This window comes from Lissotriton vulgaris, chromosome 10 (genome assembly GCF_964263255.1).
Source record: "Lissotriton vulgaris chromosome 10, aLisVul1.2, whole genome shotgun sequence".
NCBI classification, from domain to species: domain Eukaryota; kingdom Metazoa; phylum Chordata; class Amphibia; order Caudata; family Salamandridae; genus Lissotriton; species Lissotriton vulgaris.
This window is the reverse complement of record NC_141698.1, coordinates 99,011,712-99,036,844: the sequence shown is the minus strand read 5'-3', so window position 1 is coordinate 99,036,844 and position 25,133 is coordinate 99,011,712. Positions and strand designations below refer to the sequence as shown.

At 44.8% G+C, this 25,133-nt stretch overlaps 1 protein-coding gene across 5 annotated transcripts in view; it reads right to left on the bottom strand.

Annotated features, from left to right (window-relative positions):
* Nucleotides 1-25,133, bottom strand: part of MAFK (MAF bZIP transcription factor K) — a 133,190-nt gene that overhangs the window by 63,313 nt on the left and 44,744 nt on the right. For 2 of the 5 annotated variants that reach the window (XM_086940599.1, XM_086940600.1), the window contains one exon: nucleotides 18,603-18,716. The exons of 2 other annotated variants lie outside the window; for them this stretch is intronic. In XM_086940599.1, the coding sequence (XP_086796725.1) occupies nucleotides 18,603-18,716 (114 nt within the window). The remainder of the gene's footprint in view (nucleotides 1-18,602; nucleotides 18,717-25,133) is intronic. One more of the 5 variants, XM_086940603.1, reaches the window with a different exon arrangement.

Here is a 25,133-nt window from a genome sequence, read left to right as displayed (position 1 = left end):
AACTACTTTAAATGGTCCACACCATTTTTTCCTCCAAAGCCAGGTGACCAGCTACCGTATTCACACTACTAGTCAAGGGTTACTGCACTATTGGGAGTCTAGCATCTGTATCTAGACTACTGGCATCCATAACTGCACCCATTAAACCACCAGAGCATGATAGGCGCTAAAGTTCCTTTGAGAAGTAAGAGAGTGGGCGGACCAGGAACATTTGATTTCATATCAACTGCTGAAGGACATCACTTTATTACAAGCATGGGTACCATTGCTGTACCGTTGAGGAGTAATCCTGTGTAGCATGACCTGTATATTCCAATGTTAACTGTTTTTATAGTGCTCAGCGTCTAGGCACCATAATACAATTTGATTTAGAACTCTGGCCCAAATAGTCCTAGAGACCTCTGGTTTTCACTGTTTATCTTAGTTTTGCGCGTACCCTACGTTTCTACTGTATATTAACTGTTATTAAGTAAAGCACTGACTGGTCATTGATTTTATTACCTAGCATTATTGGATTAACTCTAGTCTGAGTGTCTTACCCACCTCAGCTCCTCGAGTAGCTTTGAACAGCTCTGTCTTCCTATCATGAGAGAGTAAAGTTAGGAGAGCCCAATAGTACTGTGGCCTCAAGGACACCTGTGGGGAATGTCTAGTCGTGTTCCTCTAACTGCAGCGATGCTCTCGGAAAACTGGTCATTACACGTTCTTTACACTGTACAATTGTTACAATGGTCCACACACTTTCAACGCAAACATTCTGCAACAAGCACCTAACCCAGGGAAGCAGACTCCTGAAAGTCCACAGTCCTTGCTTGTGGAGCGACCTGAACGCTGGAACCAAACACAGAACCAGACAACGCATGGATTGGAAATTCCAAATTAACGAACATGTCAAATTAGCCTTTGGCGGATTCTTGTGCAGAACAGGGTTATGATTGTAGTCTATTAGCCAGTTTCCAACCCACATTTAGCAAGACTAACCTTCCTACCCCGCCTTCATTCATTGACTTTTTTTGTAATTTTTAATATTAACACAACATAGCATTTGTAAGCACCGAAAGGAGACCATCCCCATTGAACAAAAATTACTAAAATGAAGTAAGTTTTACGTGAGGCATGTCATGTCCCCTGAGTTTTATTTTAAACACCCAGGAGGGATTCTGAAAGAAGGTGATTTAATATCAGAAAATTCAGAGCACTTGCATCAGCCAGCTGGTCCTTGTTTGTTCTGCCTAGAAATAAAGAAAGGTGTCTTTGCATGTGGCTACATTATGCCACTCATCCTGTGAGTTGTGAGTCAACCTGATTCCAGCATTTAACCCACCCAGAGGCAGATATTGCTGCTGAAAAGTAGAATGGTAATACTGGAGTTGGGTCCCATCCAGCATCTGTGATTTAAAGGTGGCCCAAAAATTGGGAAAAAGAGCAAACCTTTGGAATGTTTTGGCATGCTAAGGGCGCTTTTCTTATGTGCCACTCCTCATTAATGAGAACCCCGATCCCTGCCTTGAACGGTGTACTTCTCTGGATGAGTACATTCGTTTTTTCTGTAGAGAGAAAAATAGGAACGGCTAGATGGTTGTCATGCTTTTAAGAAACAAATGTATTTTTTATGTCAAACTCAAAGAGAGGTGCCTATTCACAAAAAAAAGCCGATTAATTATTTGTCAAATGGCCGAGGTATGCTTTAGTGCTTACATATCAGCCACCTGTAAATAGTGAGGTATTAACATTGTCCTGACCATCAAAATAGACTGCATAAATGTCTAATAAGCCACAAACATGAACAGAATCAGGCATTATTTTTAGGTAAAACAAAGCGATACAAAAGGGGATGATGGACGGAGCGTTTGAGCAAATCAAACACTCACCCCCAGTCAACTGATCTGGGTTTAATCCATCACCTTTCTTTAGCTCACTCAGCCACCCCAGTTCAGACATGGCCGTATGCAAATCAGTCTGACCCTGTGCCTCATGGGAACAGTCCAGCCCGAACTGCCAAGCCCTGTCTTCCCTGGACCGGAAACAAGCATCCTGGGACCGGTTTCGGATTCATAATCCTCATCAGCCAGGCTATCTTGAATCCAGTGGCCAAGTGATGATGACTAGCATTAGGGAAGCGCTGCATTTTGGAATATGTTAATGTATTATTCCAACTCCAGTCTGTGCAACAGTAGGGAAGGTGTTGGACTTTAAATCTAACACCATTCCACCCATGCGCCACCATAAGGCAAGTCATTATAATGACTTGCGTGCCTAAAGAATGCGTACTAAAGACGCATTCGTTCTATTGCCGGAGCTGTGTAGGCATAGCGAGATTCCGGCTACGTTCTAAAGGACGTTTCCCCTCCATAGAGAGGTGTTGGCAATTATGCATCAGTGATACATCAGTGGCATGCTTATCAGCACTGATCAGCTGATCTAACATAACCATGCCCTGCATAATGATTTCTCTGAAGACTTCTCTTATATCTCTATGGTGATGCTCAGTATATTGCAGCCACTGCAACTGAAGTGGGCAGGAGCATGCAACTCTCATTCATTGGAGAGTTTGGGATGGGGGAGGAGAGGGGTTAGGGGAAAGGGTTGTTGCCAAAGATAAACAGCTTTTGCAAAAGCAATTCGGCCCCATTGTAATGACATGTATGCTTGAATGCGTCACTACGCATATACAGGCATTATGGTACAGCAGCAGAAATGTTTACTTATAATAAATATAACGTTCCAAGAAGGCGGGCATCCAAAAGTACAGAAAATCACTTTTTAAAGAAATGCGTGGTCCGGTAGCAAAATGCAGCTTTCAAAACCTTCAAAAAATAAATTGAAAAAAAAAGAACAAAAAAAAACAAAAAACGCACTGGGGTACAACTGGAAGCTGAACGGGTAAGCAACGAGCGGTGTATGAGCAATGAAGAATCAGCTAGTTATAAAAAATAATCTGCTGGTTAAAAAAAAAAAAAAGAAAAAGAAACACAGAAAAAAGCCAAGAACAGGGAGAGGCGGAGGAAGATATGGACAAGCTTGGAGTGCGTGGAGCAGAGGAGAAACAAAGAGAGAACAAGGGCTCTGAGATGAAGGGGGGGTGAGAGAGCTCTTGGGGGAGGTAACAAGAAAATACATGTAATCTCATGGAGTGCTCCGTAGAAAAATTGTTTTCCCCAAATGTAAGCAGTGGAAGTATACAGAAAACAAGCTACGCTTTAGGTGAGAGACATGCACAAGAGGGAAAGCTATTCAAAAGCAAGCCAGCAAACGAGATTGCCAACCAATGATAAGCAGTGGCTGAATCAAAGTCCAAAGTAAGTATGTGTAATATAAATGGTATTTTGACAAAAGACAGCTGAAGTTGTTTCTAAGAGAGACCTAAAAAAGACATTATAATGTCCCTTCCTTGCCCCCACACCATACACTCGAAGCCTCTGTAAGTGGAGAACTGCTTTATTTCAATTATGCCAAGCTATCGCAAACATAGAGCGCCGAGCGTCTTATTGGAATCAGTTCCGGTCGCCAACTGCCGAATATACTTTCGCGCCTTCCCTTCAGTCCGTTCTGCGCATGCGTGCGCCTTCCGCTCTCGTCTACGGCGTGACGCGTCCTCGCGTACACGCTCGTAGACTAGAGCGCACACCACATATCTCCCCCCTTTAACAATAACGATTTAACAGTACAGTCTCAGTTCTAGTGTCCACTCATTTCAAAGTCTCTATATCTGGAGGGCATAGTAACTGCCCTCCCGCTGCGGGTGCACCTTACCGGCATGTTGTCTTCTGCTTCTCTCTCACCCAGTACTCTCTCACCATCTCTCTGATCTTCTCCCTGTACTTCACCGGCCAGTGTGTAGTCCCTGTTGGTAAACTCTGTGGTAGGAGATTCCATTTCTCTGTCCTCTCCTGCACCTTCAAACAGTTCGTTTGCATTATGAACACAGGAAGGTCTTATTTCCTCAGACCCCACCTGTAGCTCCTCCTCCTCTGATTTGGGCCACCTTACGATCTTGTTGACTCTAGCCATGCGGTCTTGGGACCACACCTTGCCGTCACTGAGGAGAGCCGCCCTGCCTCGCACTTCCTTGACCTGTAAGGGTTGACTGTATTTGCTTTCTCCTTTCTTTTGTAGGGTGGGCAGTTTGACCTTGACCCATTCTCCTTCTTCCAGCTCTGCATCCTTCGTGTTGCGCCGTTTGCCATAATGGGCAGCATAAATCTTCTGGGCCTTCTCAAGGTTGTGCTGAACCACCGCCGGGGACCACTTGCTGGTGATGGTCTTCTCCCTCCACACTACATTGTCTCGGGTGAACGGGAGTCGGCCTCTCATTACTTGGAAGGGGCTGTACCCCACCACCGTGGGGGTGATTCTGTAAGCCCATAGCATGCTCATTACCTCGGTTTCCCAGTCTTTTCCTTGCGAGATGGCTGCTTGTATGGAGCCCATTAGCACGCGGTTGAACCGCTCCGCTTGGCCGTTACATGCTGGGTGGTAGATGGCTGTGTGCTTTGACTCAATCCCGTTCCTCTTCATAAATCGTGTCCACTTGTCCGAGACAAATTGCGGACCATTATCACTAAGAATGGATTTGGGTATTCCTTCTCTTAAGAACAAGGACGTCAAGAACTTCAGCACTGTGTCAGTGTCCATGGATTCTTGTATATCAACTTCAGGCCATTTCGAATACTTGTCTATAACCACACACAGATATTTGTTTACTCCTCTGCTGTCCAGGACAGGCCCAAGTATGTCGATGACCACGTCCTCCCAGGGGTTTTGTGGGGTTTCGAACTTTCCCAAGGCAGGTCTGAGGGGTCGTAGTATTTTGTCCGCTCCTTGGCACTGCCCACATTCTCTCACTTGTCTTTCTATGTGGGCATCCATGCCTGGCCACCAATACATTTGCTTGACTCGTGCCTTGGTTTTTACGATGCCCAGATGTCCTTCATGTAGTTGTTTCAACAATCTGGGTATCAGTATTTCCGGTGGTACTACCCTTTCTCCTCTGTATAGGAAGACCCCTGAATCACTCAAGGACAGTTCTTCTCTCATCTCGTAAAATCTCCGCACTCCTTCTGTGAGCTTCTTCTTGTCCGGCCATCCAGACGTAAGGTGTCTTTTTATCTCTACTTTCTCCGCATCGTGTTCGTACGCAGCCGCCCATTCTTGACAGCTAATTGTCGTCTCATAGTCTTCCATGCTGGCTACCATCTCCTCTTTGTCCAGGGCCGCCTCCGGCGCATCCTCCATTGCGGCAGCTCGGCTGAGGTAATCTGCCACCCTGTTTTGAGTTCCCGGTAGATATTCCACGTCATAAGTGTAATCCAGTAGTTTTAGTGCCATTTTTGCAATTCTTGGGGTCGCAGTGTCATGGCCCGAAGACGTCAGGACCTTGACCAGGGGCTTGTGATCCGTTTGGAGCTTGAACCTTGTACCCCAAATGAACTGTCTAAATTTGCCCATGGCCCAAGTGACCGCCAGCATCTCTTTTTCAATGACACTGTACCTTTGTTCCGTCGGGGATAGAGCACGTGAAGCAAAACTGATGGTTTCCACGGATCCATCCTCCCTCTCCTGTGCCAACACTGCCCCCAAGCCTTTGTCGCTTGCATTCGTCGTCACTATGGTGTTGCCTGAGGGGACGTATCCTTGCAATGGAACAGCTTGGCTGATGCAGTCCTTTACCATCTCAAATTCGTTTTGCGCTTCTGTGTCCCATTCAAACTTCGACTTGTCTCTGATGAGTTGTCGCATTCTGTACGTTCTGGTGGCAAAGTGTCTCACGAACTTACTGTAGTACTCGGCCATTCCAAGGAATGACCGCACTTCCTCCTTGGTACTCGGGGCTTTGGCATTCCTGATGGCCTTCACATTTTGTTCCTTCGGGGATATACCATGTGTCCCAATTTCGTGTCCCAAGTACGTGACTGAGGGCATCCCAATCTTACATTTGCTCCACTCTGCAGTTAAGCCTTTGTTTTGCAACACTTCAAGGACTCTGGTTAGTTTGCTGTCGTGATCCCTTTTGGTGGAGCCCATCACCAGAATGTCATCCTGGAAGTACTGCGCCCCTGAGATGTCCTTAAACAACCGATGCATCAACTTTTGAAATACAGCCGCTGCGGATGCCAGACCAAAGGGCATCCTGCGGAATTGATAGCACCCGAACGGCGTGATGAAGGAGGTGTACTTCCTACTCGTGGGATGCAGCTCAATTTGATGGTACGCCGATGTGAGATCTATGGTTGAGAAATGGGTGATACCTTTTGTTCTTGCCAGCATCTCCTCAATTCTGGGCAGGGGAAACTTCTCCACAATGAGGCATTTGTGGAGCTCTCGGAGGTCCACACAGAGACGAACCTTCCCATTAGGTTTCTTGACTACCACTAAGGGGGATAGCCACTCCGAACTGTCCACTGGCTCTATGATGCCTTGTTTCTCCAGTCTCTGAAGTTCCTGTTGCACAGCTTCACTGGTGGATATGGGAATGTTCCTGACTTTGTGCACCACTGGTACTGCCCCCTCCTTGAGGACCATTTTGTGGACGAATTTGTCCAGTTTTCCCACTGTACCCTCGAATACCTTGGGGTATGCAGATTTCCAGTCTTCATCTTTCGTGAGGGGCCACTCGTCCGTTAAGAGTATCTGTTCTTTCCCGCCAGGGTTGAGTATGATCCCTAGATCCCCTGCGTCTCTCCATCCAAGTACCGAAGGGCCCTTCTCTGCAACGTATAGTGTGCAGGTGGCTGACCTTCCTCTGAATTCGAACGTGAAGTCTCGGCATCCCACCAAGGGAATAGCGTTCTCTGTGTATGAGATGGGCCTGATGTCCGGCGGCAGCAGGTCTGGCCCCACTACTGGTGCGAAGTCTTCGTCCCATATGGATCTTTGTACAATGGTCCATGGAGAACCTGAGTCGACAGCCACATGTACCTTCACTCCCCCTATGAGCATGTCCGTGCGGGGCTTATCTCTGCGCTTTCCTGTCACCTCCAGTACTTGGTCCTCAATACACAGCACCATTTCTCCGTCTTCTTGGTCGTCTTCCTCGCTGACTTCCGATGTCGCAGATTCCACACACTTGACCGTGGTCTTCTTTCCCTTCTTGCGGCATACTTTTTCAAAATGGCCGACCAGGCCGCAGAACGCGCATCTGGCGCGAAACGCAGGACAGCGTTTATCCTGAGCCGAGTGCGCTGCGCTGCCGCATCTATAACACGAGAATTTGCTGTCTGTGCTGGGCCGGGCAGACTGTTTCCCGGTCCATTTTGTCTCCTTCCTCTGTTCTCCATACGTTCCTTTTTGTTTGCTGGATGTTGAGGCCTCGTCTATCTTGTTAATCATCTGCCTCTGCGTGCTTTCTCTTTTGGCCGCATCTGCGCAGCGTTTCGACATTTCCGCCTTTTTCACCATTGCTATGACTTCCTTGAGCGAGGTCTCATTCTGTGCCCATAGTTTGTCCTGGACGGCCCTGTTGGTGGTATGCATGACTATCTGGTCTTTGATGTACTCATCCTGTAGAGCACCATATTGGCACGTGATAGCCAGACGTCGGAGCGCGGCCACGTCGTCGTCTATGGACTCGCCAGCCTCTTGCTTCCTTTGTTGAAAATTGTAACGGTCTATGGAAACACAGACCGCTGGGCGGTAGTGGTTGTCCAAGTCTTCCAGTGCATTTTTGAAGACATCCGTCTCTGTTGCACCCCTTTCCTTGGGCACTATGTTTGCGAACACTCTCACCCCTTCCGGGCCTAGATTGTGGAGTAACAGTCTCTTTTTTCTTGCTGGGGTGTATTCCTCTCCATTTTCGTCCTCTAGTGCCTCAATGTAGTTCTTAAAGTATTCCCTCCAATCCTCCCATTTTAACTGGGGTTCCCCATGTCTGGGTAGGAATGGGATGGGGGCCAACAGGGCTGATGCTTGATTCGCCATTTTGGCTTCGCCTCTGGGATCTGCCTCTTGGGCTCTGGGTTGGTCGGGCCCACTGGATGCTCCTGCACTCCCTGCCGTGTCACCTTGACCCCTGGGGCTACCTGGGGTGTTCTCTTATTGCCTGCGTGGGGTTGACTGTTTGCGCCCCCTCCTCTGGCTGTGGGGTGGTGCCTTTAGTTGCCAGGGTGCTGGGTATGTGCTCTTTTCCCTTAGTTAGCACTGACCTGGTTCCTCGTGGCTTGTGTCCTGGCGCGGGGTGCTTTTGCGCTGCTGCCACGCTCTATGCTTGTGCTGGTTGCAGGTTGCTGTTCTGTCCCGCTGGTTGGTGTGGGGCTGATGGGGTTGATTGCTCCTTTCCACTGTGCTCGGTGGTGTTCGTGTCTCAGCCTCGTCGCCAATATAATGTCCCTTCCTTGCCCCCACACCATACACTCGAAGCCTCTGTAAGTGGAGAACTGCTTTATTTCAATTATGCCAAGCTATCGCAAACATAGAGCGCAGAGCGTCTTATTGGAATCAGCTCCGGTCGCCAACTGCCGAATATACTTTCGCGCCTTCCCTTCAGTCCGTTCTGCGCATGCGTGCGCCTTCCGCTCTCGTCTACGGCGTGACGCGTCCTCGCGTACACGCTCGTAGACTAGAGCGCACACCACAGACATGTCAATAAAACAAGGTTAGCGTGTCATGATGACAACGAATGACAATGTCCATAAATACAGAAGAGTGTGACATAGCACGAGATAAGAAAAGGTAAAGTCCATAAGAAATAAAGAGAAATAAACCATAAGAAAAGCACAAGATCAAAAATGCAGACAGAACAAAGTATAAATAAACAGAGGGCAAGAGGCAGTTGGAAGCTTTGTAAAATAAAGCACTGGCAAAGTCAAGTGGTCTGGATTTAATGAGCTGGGATGAAAGGATGTGGGCTAATGGCTAGAGCGGTCGACCTTAAAGCTAGGGAACCAGATTCGAGTCTCAGCAGGGACGCTCAACATCCTGTGATTCTGGGCAAATCACTTAATCTCACTGTGCCTAACGAAATGAATGTGTCTATCCGTAATGTAACTGTTGCTCATGTAAAGCGCCCCGATACCGTCGGGTCGAGTTTGCACTATATAAAACTCCCCAAAAATACATAAATGTGTGAATGGATGCACGGTTACCAGATCACAGAGAGACATATGAAGAAGCCAGCAGAAGGGGAGGATCATCACTGTACAGTAGTCTCTCATGAGTTCAATGCAAGCAGTCGAGTAAAGAAGGAAGAGTACACTCAAGCAGCCAATAGCATTAGGTGAGCATTGAATACTCCACTGGGCTGAGCTAAAAAGACATAACTGACAAACTTCCGAGCCAATAGCAGTAAGAGGCTGGTCAACCAAAGCCAATGGCTGAAAGCAACAGACTGAAATAAACTCTACTTACACTGTAGGAAATAGGTCTAATTGGCAGCTGCACTTTTTAAACCCAGATCTAAAAGCAGGTGATGATGACAGAGAAACCAGACAAAGCAGGAGATGGAAGAAAAAAAGTGTAAGAACTGAAGGGAAAGTGCAGGAAAGAGAAACACAGAGAAACTCAGGCAGACAAAAAGACAACATCAGGCGGGCAGAACACAGCAGCTAAGTACTCCATAGAGAAAAGGGAGAGAAACAGAGGGAAACAGACTGGATATCCACGGAGGATCAGAGAACTTAGGCAACTACCAATCCGTTGGCTTCTGAAAGTCGTTAATCAAACCCAGTTCATTTAATCAAAGACCTCAGATGAAAAGACCAACTACCATTTCAAATCAGCAGACCGCTCCGATTTACATTCATTGATTTGTAAAACACCTAATGGAGAGGTTGAAGGGTCAGTCACCAGAAACTAGCGACTGAAATCCCATTCAAAGAATGAAGCCGTGTGCACAAATTAGAGTGAGCAACTCTGCAGCAGGCAGTTTGACACGGAAGCAAATGAACAAGCGTACTCCCAGGCTGAAAACCAAGAAATGAGTGACCCACTCACCATCCGTACATCCGTGGAGAAGTGTGGCTCACTGGTTAGAGGAGGCAGACCCTGATGCAGAGGTCAGACCCGGGACCAGGGTTCAATTCCCGACGCGGCAGGGTCTTGAGCTCAAAATGTCCATGGACTTGATAATTCTCGCCTCGGTGCCGACTCGAACCATGGGTTCACACTCTGCAACTCTGGGCAATAGCTTGCTTAATCTCCACTATGGCCCTACCGCGATGGGATGCCTGGTCTTCACCTTGGGGATGCCCAGTAGGGGTTATCTCGCAGGGAAAGCCAGGACGGGTTCCCAAAGCAAGCGCTAAGAGACCTGTCGGTGATTTGGCGCTATATAAATTGAAAATAACATAACATAACATAACATTGTCGGGAAATTCATAGAGCAACCAGGGAGATCAGTTAGGCAGGTGAACTGCCAAACATGGCAGCATTTAGAATGAGTTAACATCGAGATTATTAAAAGCAGGTCGGGGAATGTATTTTGCCGGCTAACTTGCACCGAGAAGAGGTCATTTTAGGAAAGTATAAGGCAAAATAAAAAATATGGACTTTCTCTAAGAATCGTGAGTCTCCCACCTGAATAGAGGGTGATTGCAAGTATGCACTGCCATACCATGACCAGTGCTTCGTTGTTATATCCTAAAAAAGAGTTCTCTCAGTGCCCTTACAAGTTTTGAATCTCTTTCAACCCCTTTAGGCACAAGGCACCAAATACGCAGAACTGTAGGTGGTTGTGCCACACTGAACCCCTAAAGGACCACTTTGATCCTTGGAATCATCCGCCAGTGTTCCCGTTCTCTAACGCCACCACTAAAATTGCGTTTTATAGCCCATGGGAAGCAAAGTGCCCGGCCCATAGAACAGGAGATGACCGAAGAAGGTGCATCGACCAGGGAGGGTCAATGGAGAAGGCTCATAAGTACAGCCTCATGAGGGAAAAGCTAGAAATGCATTGTGATATCTGACATAAGCAGTTAATAGTATTTACTTTTGGTCAATGACTGGAAATGCAGAGAAAGATAGCAAGCCCTTGTCAAAACTAACGAGTAGCTCAATCCCCTTGGAAACACATGCACAATCAAACAGAAAACAGAAGAAAACAAGCAGAAACAATTAACAGCACAAGGGGAAATGTTAAAACCTACCCAGGCTCTGCGTCACTCAGTTCAGTGAAGACTTCAGAAGTTTCAAGGCTGACAAAAACAGGAGAGCACGCAAGAAAGCATCATTGGTACAACTACCCGTGTCCCATGGACATCGCCTGCAGATCATGGGACAGCCACATGCCTGTGAGGGGCAATGACTTCACATAGACGTCGTTTCCTACGGTATGTACAACAAAACGCTCTCGTGTAAAGGGTGTGGGTAAAAGCTTTGGTTTTTAATAGAAGTGCCCAGGCTAAATGAGTCATTGTTTATCTGAAACCAAGCTACTTTCACAACCTTCCTTGCTCGCTGGCTCTCCACAAACATTTCCTTCATGAATACGAACAGGCTTCTTGCATCTCAGGAGACAGGCTTTGGAAAACGCGCACAGAATCTACGAACACTTATGTCACATTAGAAAACGAACTGAGGAATTGGTGCACGACGCAGGTAGAGGGATGCAAATTAAACAACTTCAGTGTAGTGTTTTAGGTTTAGTCGCCAGCAGAGCACTTGCGAAATCTCTGGTATAAAAAAAAATATCCTAAAAGAGACTCAGGGCCCGCCCATTACTTACCTTTACTTACCATAGGCCGGCTCCCACATCACTTTACTTACTATTGTCTGGCTCCTCCATCACTCATTTTTTTTTCTGGCCAGAGCCCTTCCTCGCCTCCGTATTCATGGCGCAGAGCCTGGACCAAGTACTTCTCACAGTGGCCTGTGTCCTTCCACTGCAGGCTCTGGCAGGTACTCTTTTTTAGGTCGAACCTGTCAATGCGCTTGCGCATTGAGCTTGCAAGAGATATTGGGGCTTAACCAGAGCTTAACCATTGGGCGATTTGATGCTGTGCCCGTGAAAAGCAAGCTCAATGCGCAAGCGCATTGACCTAAAAAGCGCGTGCACATCAAAGCCACCAGCCTTCCTCCCACAGGCATCCCCCAGCGTGCGCTGGGCCTCAGGCATTTCTCCTCCCCTAATTTATTCACTTGCCACGGCTTTCGCCATATGCTCCCCCACTCGCTCGCCATATGCTCCCCCACTCGCTCGCTGCCCTGCTCCCCACCCAGCAAGCAATGCCAAGAGCTTGTCCTGCTTGTTTTTCCAGACCCATTCATTCTCGCAGCCTCACTTACAAGACTTCTATGAGTGCCCTCTGTTCTCTTCTGTCCTTCGCATAAGTCCAGAGGCAGTCAATAGGCCGCAGCGTACATGGCGCTATGCTTCTCTCTAGTGGCCATAACCAATAAAAGCAGTTTTAGACCTAATTTACACCATCGCAATCAGATGAACGACACTTTCTAATATTTAATTACTCATACTGCACAGCTTAAAGATGTGTGGGCCAGATTTAAATGTTTATCTATAATTATCAATTAACTCCAAAAACTATAGTGAAGATATACAACAAATTCATTTAAGTACAGCAACCTTTTCACCTTTTGTAACCGGCACTTGTGCTATAGTTATAATCAATCCATGGTTCCAATCCTTGGCAGTTATGGCCCGCTGAAACTAATATTTCAGTTCGTAGATTGCTGCTGCTTGTGTTTCGGATTATCTAGCTCAAAGATCACCCTATTCTCCGTATTGCATGTTTATCTTCTTTTTTAGAAACAACAAAATCGCACTGTTTTTCATTCGCAGGTCCACAGCTGATGTTTGTTAATATCTTGATGTTTTGGACAATTTAGGAAATCCCCAGGACTTCTTCACTGTATCGTCCAAGTTGGCAATTTGTTGGCCCCTGCTAATTACAAGCCACGCTGTAATGTTTCGCTCAGAAACCTCATATTATGGTAGTCGACTGACCTCTAGTGGCCACTATGGTTTCTGGATTTACTAATTGCTTCATAAAACCAGAATCAATGCAATCAATGTGGATAGTATGCTTTCAAACGATCATGTCAGGAAACCTTTTACTTTTCGGTGAAAGGCTTTTTAATCTATATTTTTTAAAGTTTCGGAGTATGCTGCTTGTGCTGTGTTTCAAAGTTAAACTTGTAGGCCCATTAGTGCAGTGCAGTTTTGAGTATATGGTCTTCTCCTCTCACATCTCCCGAATACAGAGTAGCATTCCTTTTGGTGTAGAAACTTTGCATTTTAAGAGAGGCAATCATCTTGCACCTCCTGCATAGGTCTAACATTTCCCTTGCTGGAGCAACACAGCGCACCCTGATGCCGATGGTGGCCTGTACGTGGCTACTTACTTTTTCCATTAACCAACGTAGGAGTGTCATAGCTCGATCATCGATAGCTAACCCCTTACATCTGGCGTCATGATGCCACCACATTGTACAATAATCTTGAGCATATTATATTTTTTACCAATATCAGGTTTTTGCACTCGCTTGGTTTTGTCAAAGTAAAATACGCTACAGCTGGGAAATTCTAGATATAATTTTCTCTCACACACTCTCTCTCACACACACATTCTCTCACACACACACTCTCACACACACACTCTCTCACACACACACACACACACACTCTCTCTCTCACACACACACTCTCTCACACACACACACACTCTCTCTCGCTCTCACAAACACACACTCTCTCACACATACATGCACACACTCTCTCTCTCACACACACACACTCTCTCTCTCTCTCACACACACACACTCTCACACGCACACACTCTCTCTCACACTCTTTCACTCACACACACTCTCTCACTCACACTCACACACACTCTCTCTCACACACACTCTCTCACACACACTCTCTCACACACACTCTCTCACACACACTCTCTCTCACACTCTCTCTCACACACTCTCTCTCTCACACTCTGTCTCGCACTCTCTCTCACTCTCTCTCACACTCTCTCACACACACACACACTCTCTCACACACACACTCTCTCTCACACACACACTCTCTATCACACACACACTCTCTCTCACACACACACTCTCTCTCACACACACTCTCTCTCACACACATACACACACTCTCTCTCACACACTCTCACACATACACACACTCTCTCTCACACACTCACACTTTCTCTCTCACACACACACTCTTTTTCTCTCACAATCTCTCACTTACACACTGTGCACAACATTTGGACAATTAATGTAGCTCGTAATAATTGGGAGCTGCAGACTTACACACATTGAGTTATGCTTCAAAGTGCTTACTTGCTCACATATTCACGCTTGATCTCACTCATGGCACGAATATGAGATTTGGCAAATTTTTTTTAATCACTCTGAGCACGCACTATAATTTACCTTGACTTGATGTAATTTCACGTTCTTCATGGGCAGCTGCCCAGTGCTAAACAATGCTGACAGTGCATGGCAAAGTCGTGCTGTCTGAACAAACATATTTTTGGCTACGTTAATCTGTGACCTTGGCAGTATCGTAGCACCCAAATATTCAAAAGAACTTATGTATAGTGAATGGCATGCTGGTCTACCCAATAACTTATAAAAGGTGATTTTAATGAGCGCCCCTCTCTTGGATCAAGTGCCCATATGCTAAGCCATCCTAGTAAAGCAATCCACACAACGTTTTAGAGCAATGTATATGTACATCAGATGGTATGTGTGCTGTCCAACACCCCTTTAGTGATCTTTCACCTCATCATTCTGCATCTCCACGCCAACCCTTCTTCTCTCCTTTCTCTTTCCTACCCTCTATCTATCCTCCTTATTACCTTCCCACAGCATCACTTAACACCACAGCATCACTAAGCACCACTCAACGCCACAGCACCACTCAACGCCACAGCACCACTCAACACCACTCAATGCCACAGCACTAATCAACGCCACAGCACCACTCAACGCCACAGCACCACTCAACGCCACAGCACCACTCAACGCCAAGCACCACTCAATGCCACACCACCACTCAACGCCACAGCACCACTCAACGCCACAGCGCCCCTCAACGCCACAGCATCCCTCAACGCCTCAACGCCACAGCATCCCTCAACGCCACAGCATCCCTCAACGCCACAGCATCCCTCAACACCACAGCACCCCTCAACGCCACAGCACCCCTCATGCCACAGCACCCCTCAACGCCACAGCACCACTCAACGCCACAGCACCACTCAACGCAACAGCACCACTCAACGCCACAGCACCACTCAGCACCACTGAAGGCCACAGCATCACTCAGCACCACTGAAGGCCACAGCATCACTCAGCACCACTGAAGGCCACAGCATCAATCAGCACCTCTGAAGGCCACAGCATCACTCAGCACCACTGAAGGCCACAGCATCACTCAGCACCACTGAAGGCCACAGCATCACTCAGCACCACTGAAGGCCACAGCATCACTCAGCACCACTAAAGGCCACAGCATCACTCTGTGCAACCATTCAACAACAACTGGTTCTAATATGTTCTCTCAATGTTTCAAGGTTTATTACAAATGTCACAAAAATATGTTAATATTTGACTGCTGTTCTTGGATTTTCATCACAATAAAATACACTGAACATAATCTTCCCAAAGGTTATTTACAAAAGTTTAAGCTATTTCCATTCTAAATTACTAAAACTTTTATTTAAGTATTAATTATCAAAAAAATAAAAGCCATTGTTATTTGTAATATTAATACATATAAGTCATGTAAATACAACATATATTGCATTACAAATGCTATAGGTGTCACGTTTTCAAAAGTTAAAACTATTGATATTGTAAATGACAAAGCTATTAATTTAGCTATTTTCAAAACAAACACATAAATCAAATAATTGTCATTTACTATACCAATAGCTCAAAATTTCCTAATGCGAGACCTATTGCATTGCAAATGCTTGTATTAACTACCAACATGCGTTGGTGGCATGCAATATACACATGTCTGCTCTGTATTACTCAGAGGGCGGCAGATTTCTTGAATGTACTGTAGCACTGCACAGGCGTGGTGGAAGAGGCAACAATTTCATTGGACATAGAAATTTACCAGGGGTTCAGTTTGATCATGTGGTATGGTATATCACAACAATTGATATCTGGGGGTCAGAAAGAGAAAGGAAAGTTTTGACAGTAGGATCCACTATACCAGACAGTAACAGTGAGAAATAATAAAAGAGTGGTCGAGTCAAGACTCAAGGGTACCAGGAGGGAAATATTGTTCCCATCAGAAGCCACACTGTACCGCCCTTATTATCATCATATGGGATCTCCTTACCCAGGAGGCAAGACGGCCGGTAAAAATTACCGTGACCGAGATGTAATATGAGGTATGAGAGCAGAACAGAGAAGTGTGGTGGTGGCTGCTGAAAAAAGCAGTGTATAGTGATAAAAAAAGTGAAGGGTACTAAAATTAGGTGAATGGGTGGTAGAGAAAATTTTAATAGTAACCCCCAAACCCTAAGGTTAAAAGGCAGGTGTAGGTGCAGGCTTTAAATAATAACCGCACTTAGTGGTCGACATGTTTCAGCATATTGTAAGATGTTCTTAATGCATTCCTCAGGACCTGTATATAATACACTACTGCTTTCAAAAAATAATAAATTAAAAGTGTCACCTGAAAGTCCAGGCGTTCTCAACCGTAAACCTTATGTGTAGGCTGAGGAGCTTCACCCCACCTGGCTGCAGCGCAGGTAAAAGGAGCACCGCTCTGGCCGTCGGCGTCTCCAGGCAGTCTTCAGTACTGCTCGGGGGGGCCAGCCCCCCGAGCAGTACTGAAGACTGCCTGGAGACGCCGACGGCCAGAGCGGTGCTCCTTTTACCTGCGCTGCAGCCAGGTGGGGTGAAGCTCCTCAGCCTACACATAAGGTTTACGGTTGAGAACGCCTGGACTTTCAGGTGACACTTTTAATTTATTATTTTTTGAAAGCAGTAGTGTATTATATACAGGTCCTGAGGAATGCATTAAGAACATCTTACAATATGCTGAAACATGTCGACCACTAAGTGCGGTTATTATTTAAAGCCTGCACCTACACCTGCCTTTTAACCTTAGGGTTTGGGGGTTACTATTAAAATTTTCTCTACCACCCATTCACCTAATTTTAGTACCCTTCACTTTTTTTATCACTATACACTGCTTTTTTCAGCAGCCACCACCACACTTCTCTGTTCTGCTCTCATACCTCATATTACATCTCGGTCACGGTAATTTTTACCGGCCGTCTTGCCTCCTGGGTAAGGAGATCCCATATGATGATAATAAGGGCGGTACAGTGTGGCTTCTGATGGGAACAATATTTCCCTCCTGGTACCCTTGAGTCTTGACTCGACCACTCTTTTATTATTTCTCACTGTTACTGTCTGGTATAGTGGATCCTACTGTCAAAACTTTCCTTTCTCTTTCTGACCCCCAGATATCAATTGTTGTGATAGATTGTGTTAGGGGCGTATATCTGGTTGGTCGGTAAACTTGCCCTTAGACCCTCCTCACTTGTTGTTGTTGTGCATGTGGTATGGTAACCTAGTAATGGGATTGGCCCTTGCGAGCACCTTCCTTCTCTCGTCAGAGGACATGCGCTAACCAGCTTCGATGTACACAGTGAAAGCCTAGGGTTTGTGCTGGCCAAAGTAGAAGAATGGGTATTCTCAGGCAAGGGGCATATCTAGAAAATCATGCCTTGGCATGTTCTAATTCAATGTCACAAGTGCTTAAACCTACGGTTGTCTACGCTATGATAGAATCAGTGCCAGTTTAAAAATATAGGGGGCTAGGAACAATATATATTTATACAAGGCACAGGGCGGCAGACAAATTGCAATGCGAAATGTGTGAAACCAATAAAGATGTAATGTTTTAGGCTGTATGTTACACATCAGGACAGCATGTTCTAGGTCGCGCGTTCTCTGTTAATTTTTTTTTACTTCATAAACTCTGATTTATTTTCCTCTTGTAATATAATAACTTGTGTACCTGCACGCAATATTGATGGCACAGGTTAGTCTAGCAAACTATGTTCATTCTTCCCATCCCCTGTGTTCTGCGACCCCGCCAAGCATTCGTCGAGCAGTCGGTTTTGTACGCACACATAGAGCTGGAATTGGAAACAAGCATTGGCAAAGCCTATAGGATTCGCCTATGCAAGGTCTATTGGCTTTGTCAAGGTTTTTATACATGTTACACAGCAGTTGAGCTTCTGTGCAACACAGTAGTAACAATAAAAAGAGCCATGGCGAGGCCAGAACAGACCACGTCATATCGATGTTTTTATTACCTTTAAGCCACGGATCAAACATTGACAAAGACAATAGTTGCCATGCTTGCTCCGGATAATCAGGGGGTAGGGTAAGAGGAGGGTGTGTGAGGAAGGATGCCACATGCTGAGAATGTTATGGGATATCGCATAGCTTTAGTAATGTTTATAATTTATATTTATTTTCTGAATAAACCCAATGTAAAGAAAACAGTCCAATACAAACTAAAGTGCATGCCAAACTGTTGAAAAACAATGGTTACAGAAGAGAGGGTAAGGGAAAAGGTAGGAGTTTAATAGCTTTAATGCAAAAAAAGTGGGAGGGTTCAGGGCATTCTATACCAGAAAATGTTTAGTATACAATAACAAAAGACTAACCTGGACCACTTACATTAGAGAGGGGTGAAAAGACCACACCCTCTCTTCCCAGCGCTTCTTCCTTCATCGAGTTCTCAGAATCCGCTTTTCCACCCATAAAGAGTAGGACATCAACTAAGAGTCAAATGAAGGAGTAATAATCTTTACACAGGCTTTATATTTAAAAAAAACACAAACACACAACTTAGCAGCTACCACAACATTACTAGAAAAGATTTAGCCTTCCATTCTAGCTCTTCTATTTCTTTACAACAGGACTACCATACTAATTTGAACAAGATTGGAAAGGTACATTTGGCAGACTAGGATACAAGAAAATGACATCTTCTACTAAAGGTTTCTTGCATTGCAAATTCTTCACGAAATTACAAAAATCGTGGCTTATAAGTTATAAGATACTGGGGCAGAAGTCGAACACCTTCATCAAATTAACTCATTGAATGAGTTACAAATTTGCAACAAGGATTATGTTGTGTGGGAATGGTCAACAAAGGTGTGCCAACAAACATTACAGGCATGGGTACACTCAATTTTGCCAGAATATAGTATAACTCCTAGACACAGATATGCATTTATACGTTAAATAAAATCAAAGATAACGGTTGATAAGTAGGATAACCGACTAGCTAATCAATCGAAATATGATAAAGGGTTGAAAATTAAGTTCTTGCTCAATTATTCTCAATATATGGGAATAGACATTTTAAACTAAATATCTTAATAGAATCACTATATTCGTGATAGACACACGAAATATTTGCAAATAAGAACTGTGTCAAGGAGAAAGAAAAACATTTAAAGAAGGGCAGTCAACATTGAACCACTCTTTAAATGGAGGGGAGGGCGAAGATCATGGTGGCAATGATTCGGGGCGGGAAGGATCAGAAAGAGTGGCAGTGCTCTGCGAATATCAAGCTCCGAAAAAATACAACAGGATTAAATTAGCATGAATTACATAATATCTGAATGCACATCACATAAAAGCAATTCGCACAACTGCCACTTAATATGATTGATGCTGGACTATAAGTTTCCACGTAACAGTAGATGCACGTGCCACTCATAAAACATGCACATCCAAAAGAATGCAGCTTAAAATAAAGTATATACTCTACATAAGACCTAATAATTAACAATCTGTCTAAGCAGAGGACCCACTCCATGAGATGCTACTAGCTTGACGTGATAACATCATACCTATATCACACAAATAGCACCCTCACGGACCAAGATAAGACTCACTAATGGAGAAAAACTCATCTTTTGAAACATCATCTGAATCTACTGATGGCCGAGAATAAAACTACACACAAGGAACATAGCATCAGAATAAGTATACTAAGCAAGGTAAAAAAAAATGTTCATGGGATAGATAGGCTCCCTGCAGGATCGTAAATACAGCATGGTGAGTTCTATTCTATAAGTGTCCATTGTAATGTATTCTACAATGGATCACCACCACCTCTACTCTGCAAACATAATGCCTGTTACATGGTTTGACCGTTTTACCTCATCACTGATATTTCAAGGTTACATTTCATTTTAAATCTAAAACCATTGTAATCACTACCACAAACAAGCGAGTGGCAGGAAGCTATATAAAAAACAAACAATCAACGGTGTACCATACTTGCACAAGTGCACAATTTAAATACTTGACACGGACTGCAATGCTCATATCTTTAGGCTATTGAAGGAAACAATATAGCCAAATGTGTCGACCTTCATTGGCAGCGGAGGAAAGAAAACAAAATGGCCTTAAATGTATGCCGTGTGCATGTATGTGGGTGAGATTGAGTTTGTGTGAGAAGCCTGTAAGTGTGAGCATGTATGTTTGCATGTAAGATCATGGGTGTGTGTGTGTGTCAAAATGAGTAAGTATAAGTTATTCAGAGAGAGTGTGAATGAATGATTGAGGGTTAGATAGAGTGCAAGACACTAGGTGAAAATGAATGCAACCTGAAAGAATGAGTGTGAGTACGTGAACCTGTGTTGTTATGCTTGCAAATCCGCAGTTGGACCTGGCATGCTTCTTGGCGTATAGATGCACCCGTGGCAAAATGTTGGCACCGGCATTGTGGAGACAATACTTGCATATGGGATACCCTCAGCAAAATGCTAGTGCTGGTACACTGTAGGTACATTTTGGCACGGGGCACCCATGAAAAAATGCCAGCGCTGTCCTACTGGAGGAAATCCTTGGCACATGGGAAGACAACTGAGGCAATGTCACCGGACCATCCATAAGAAAATGTGGTCCACGACATAATAGACATAACCCTTGACATAAGGGACATTCATAGTGCAAGACAAGCAGTATTAGGAACATTCTGGCACTGGCATATTCTATGTAATGTTTGAACAAAAGGGTCCACCATAGCAAAAAGCTGTATCTAGCATTGGAGGTCATTTTTGACGTAAGGGGGCACCCATAGGACATTTTTTTTAAATTGGGTGAACTCACGGGGACTGTCAGGTTTCATTAGCTAGGCACGCCATGAAAGGGCTTGAATATTTAGTGAGTGTTTTTTTTCAGAGCCTACGACTGTTCTCCCCTAAAAGATTATATATTACTAATTGTGTAATTATTCTCTTAACTTCAGCGATGTTAATTAGTGTGATGTCATCAGGTTTAGGGTCGTGTGACAACACTTCTTGGGGCGATTAAGGGTCAAAGGTCAAACAATGTCAGTTCCTGTGACATCATTAAGATCAAGGGGTATATCACTTTCACTACCTCTGGGATTTTGGAGAACAAACGTCCACGAAACGGTCAAGAAAAAAGTAACAATGTTGTAACCTATGACAGACGAGACACGAACAGGACAAAAGCCCAAGACTCCCCTCTGCTACCTCTAATGTTACCACAACATTCAGGTCACCTTCTGCAGTACAAACAAACAATTCGCTGTTAGAATTGTGCTAACATAATTGTTTTAAATTAATCAAATACAATTTTTATTGTTCTTGAAACATCAACTAATGCATTGTAACGTACCTGTCCACAAGCACACCATTTTTGAATCACTCTTGTGGTGATGGTTGTTTGCATGTTAATATACACATATGAATGATGTTGGAAAAAAAGATGTGAAAAGTGTAAAAAGAACTTGTGTGATGTTCGTATTGTTTCACTCCCAAAAATCTATATAAAAATGTCTAACTGCCACACTAGGTTGTCTGTGGCTATGAAATCAGATAAGGGTTATCATATATATTAAGACTAATGTGTTGCAATACTAATTCATCACATTAATACAGACTCAAATCACTTTGAAAAGCTTTATTTGATCCACAACCCCAAGGGGTCTCAAACACTACATGAAAGCTCAGCGAAAGTCACAGTACTTGGGAAACTCGAGATTAGACAACACAAATAAAAGATCAGCATTAGGTTGAGACATAGTCTGTTCTTCAAGTGAACATTAACTGCCATACCATCTCATACTTTGCAGTGGTGTCTTCAGTCAGAGCAAACGTTTTACAAAAACACTTCAATTATAAAAGGTCATCTGCCAGTGTTCAATATTGGGATGCCTCAATTTACCCCGAATGAGTCGTTGCTCAAAACTTTCAATAGGCCTTACAATAATTAAACATGTTCAACATGTCAAATAACTTTTTTAACTTTGGGTGCCTTACTCCTGTAAAAGGGCTCAAGTAGATGAATGCCAACAGAATCGAACCAGTGAAGTATTGGCGACAATAAGGAATTATGATGTGGTCAAGGTACATAGAAAAGTAAGCTCACCTGGAAACTGGACATTAAGTATCATACCAGTGGTTAGGGAATATAAGACAATAGTAATCTGAGAAGAACACACTATTTTTGAGACTTTAGTCAGATGTTACAATTCCAAAAGATGATACAGGGATACTGGACGCAGAGAACTAGAAAGTCATGTTCAGCTAAGTCTTAACATCCATCATTAGGCACTGGCTTTCTTTTCTAGGCTACTCACTGGTAGTACATCATTGAACCAATCCATCTAGGGGATTGTGAATTTATTTTAAGGCCACAGGTCCCTCCTTTACTGTTTTCCCCAGTGTGGTGGACTCATCCTTTCACACAGACCTATCCACCATGTTTTCAAAGTCCTTGTGTCTTTGCAGAATTGGTGACTGGGGACACCGACTCCTGAGGCAAGCTGTGTCAAGTTGTAGAAACAGAATGTAGCTGGTGAATATTGTTGTAAAGACCTCTCAAGTCCAAAATCAGTTATGTGCGCAAAAGGGAGTAGAGGACTGAGCTGGACCGGAACTCCCCGTCCAGAATATCATGAAGTGCGTCTTAGGATGAGTACTTGATCTAAGGCTCCAATGCAGCTTGCACAAGGATGCCAATAGTAAGCAGTGTGACTCAAAACCTAAGGCAGCTGGTCTCGGTCTTCTCCAATATGCAATGTCTCGAAGGCTGAGTAGTAATCACTGGCCTGGAGTAGGCACATACATCAACAGACCAGAGTCTTAGCAAACTGGAAAGTCCAGATAAGGACTGCTACTGTGATCCCCGACTCAGACACGAGTACTAGAGTTTTTAATCATACATTATGTAGTCAGGCTCCTTGAGGCACAGCCTAAAAGTTAGACTATGTACAAAGTTGGTGAGTCTTTCGTCTAGAGATTGTGGAATTTACTGCATGAAAACTCTAAGATATGTACTCATTCTTTTTATATATGTCGTGGTGGCTCCTTTTCTTCATCAAAGTGGATCATTTGACGAGTCATAACACTGTGTCGGATGTACCATGTTACTCCGCATACTTTTACTCCGCATACCGTTACAACGCGACTTTTACAACGCATACCATTACAACGCATAGCGCTTTGGGGTGCTGGATAGTGGTAAGTATAATTTACTATTCTAACTCCAGTCCCCGTGGACCCTAGGGAAGGTGTTGGATAGTAAATTATACTTATTCCCTATCCTAGAGCGCCCCCCAGCGCAATGCGTTGTAATGGTATGCGGAGTAAAAGTCGCGTTGTAATGGTAGTGCGGAGTAAAAGATGCGTTGTAACGGGTGTATACCCACTATGTCTTGCAATTACTGAAATGTACCATGCAGCAGTTCATCCTCACCAAAGAACTTAAGGGTGATAAATACATAACTATACACAACAGCTGTAAGTCAAATCTAGCTTGCTAGTTTGACTATTTGCCTCAACATTTAAGGTTCCGATTGGTCGTGGGGGCATGGCCCGGTGTGCAGCGAAGATGGCAGCTCTCACTTAAGCTCGGCAGAGCCTCCTGGGTGCACGTCGGACCAGATGACCGCTGAGAATAAAGAGATCTACATGAGGCTCAATATGTGGTGATCAAGGGGGAGTGACTGCGGCCCTCAAACTTCACCAGCTCCTGTTTAATCAGTCCAATATCCCTGAGGCAGGCTGGCTAAGATGGCAGCACTGGTCTGTTTCCTTACAGCGGTGATTAATGCACGCCGTAACGGACCGACTGAAGAATTCCACGATCTGCCTAGTGGACTTTAGGACCGCTAAGGATCTCTGAAGGGCATCAATGGTCAAGTGGCAGTAACACAGCGCTTATCCATTATTGCTCTGCTCACCTGATGCAATCTACATCACCAAGCAGGCGCAACCATTTTGGCACCCAAACAGTGCCCGGTTCATGCGCATGTATTTGGAGTCTTTCAAAGTTAATCACAGGCCTGGGGGAGATCCACCATCATATCAATGTTTCTGCTGCTTGGCCTCCAATCCTCGAGGATCCTGTGAGAATTCTATCACAGATTATACAAGTGCTCTCACCCTATCACAAAATGGCAGCGACTGTATGGCCCAAGACCCTGAATTCCTGTGAAGCACTTCTTCACCCTGTAGGCTCTGCCTAAGGGCGGATTGGCGTCTTTGGGGCCCTTGCGAAGAACATGTCAGATGTCTCTTCTATGCGGTCTCCAACACTGGACCGCTGATCTCCCTAGTTTTTGTGACGGTCCGGTTCAAGCAGTATATGTCCCTAATTTGCCCCCAAAATGGCTGTGACTATTTGATCCCAGATCCTCTAACCCTAAGCGCTGTCCATATATACCCATTGAGTGTCTGACGAAGGGCAGATTATACTACACCATACTGGACCAACTGTGTGCTCTCTGGATCAACTGTGTGGCATAGTCCCAGCAGCCATGTAAATATTTTGCGAAATGCCCACATACCCAGAATCAATTGGGTGCTGGTGTTGTGATCCTACGCATACTAATGATGTGCGCCAAGACAGCACACAAGCATAGTCTCCCTCCTCTCTACAGGGTGCCGGGCACTTCATACGTGCAGAGGTTGGGGATTGTGTTCGGGACTGTGCCTTAACTCTATAGGTGCTGCAGTTTAACCAATGGGGGACACTTTGCAGTGTAAGCTGAACGCTGTGTCACCAATTCTAGGGCCCACCAAATCCAAAGTCACAGGAAGAGCACTCATCAGTGACGAGGACCAGTGAAGAGATCCAAAATATGCGGGCCCTACATCAGCACCCACACATACCTGCAACACCATATTCCATGACCAAAATCTCCA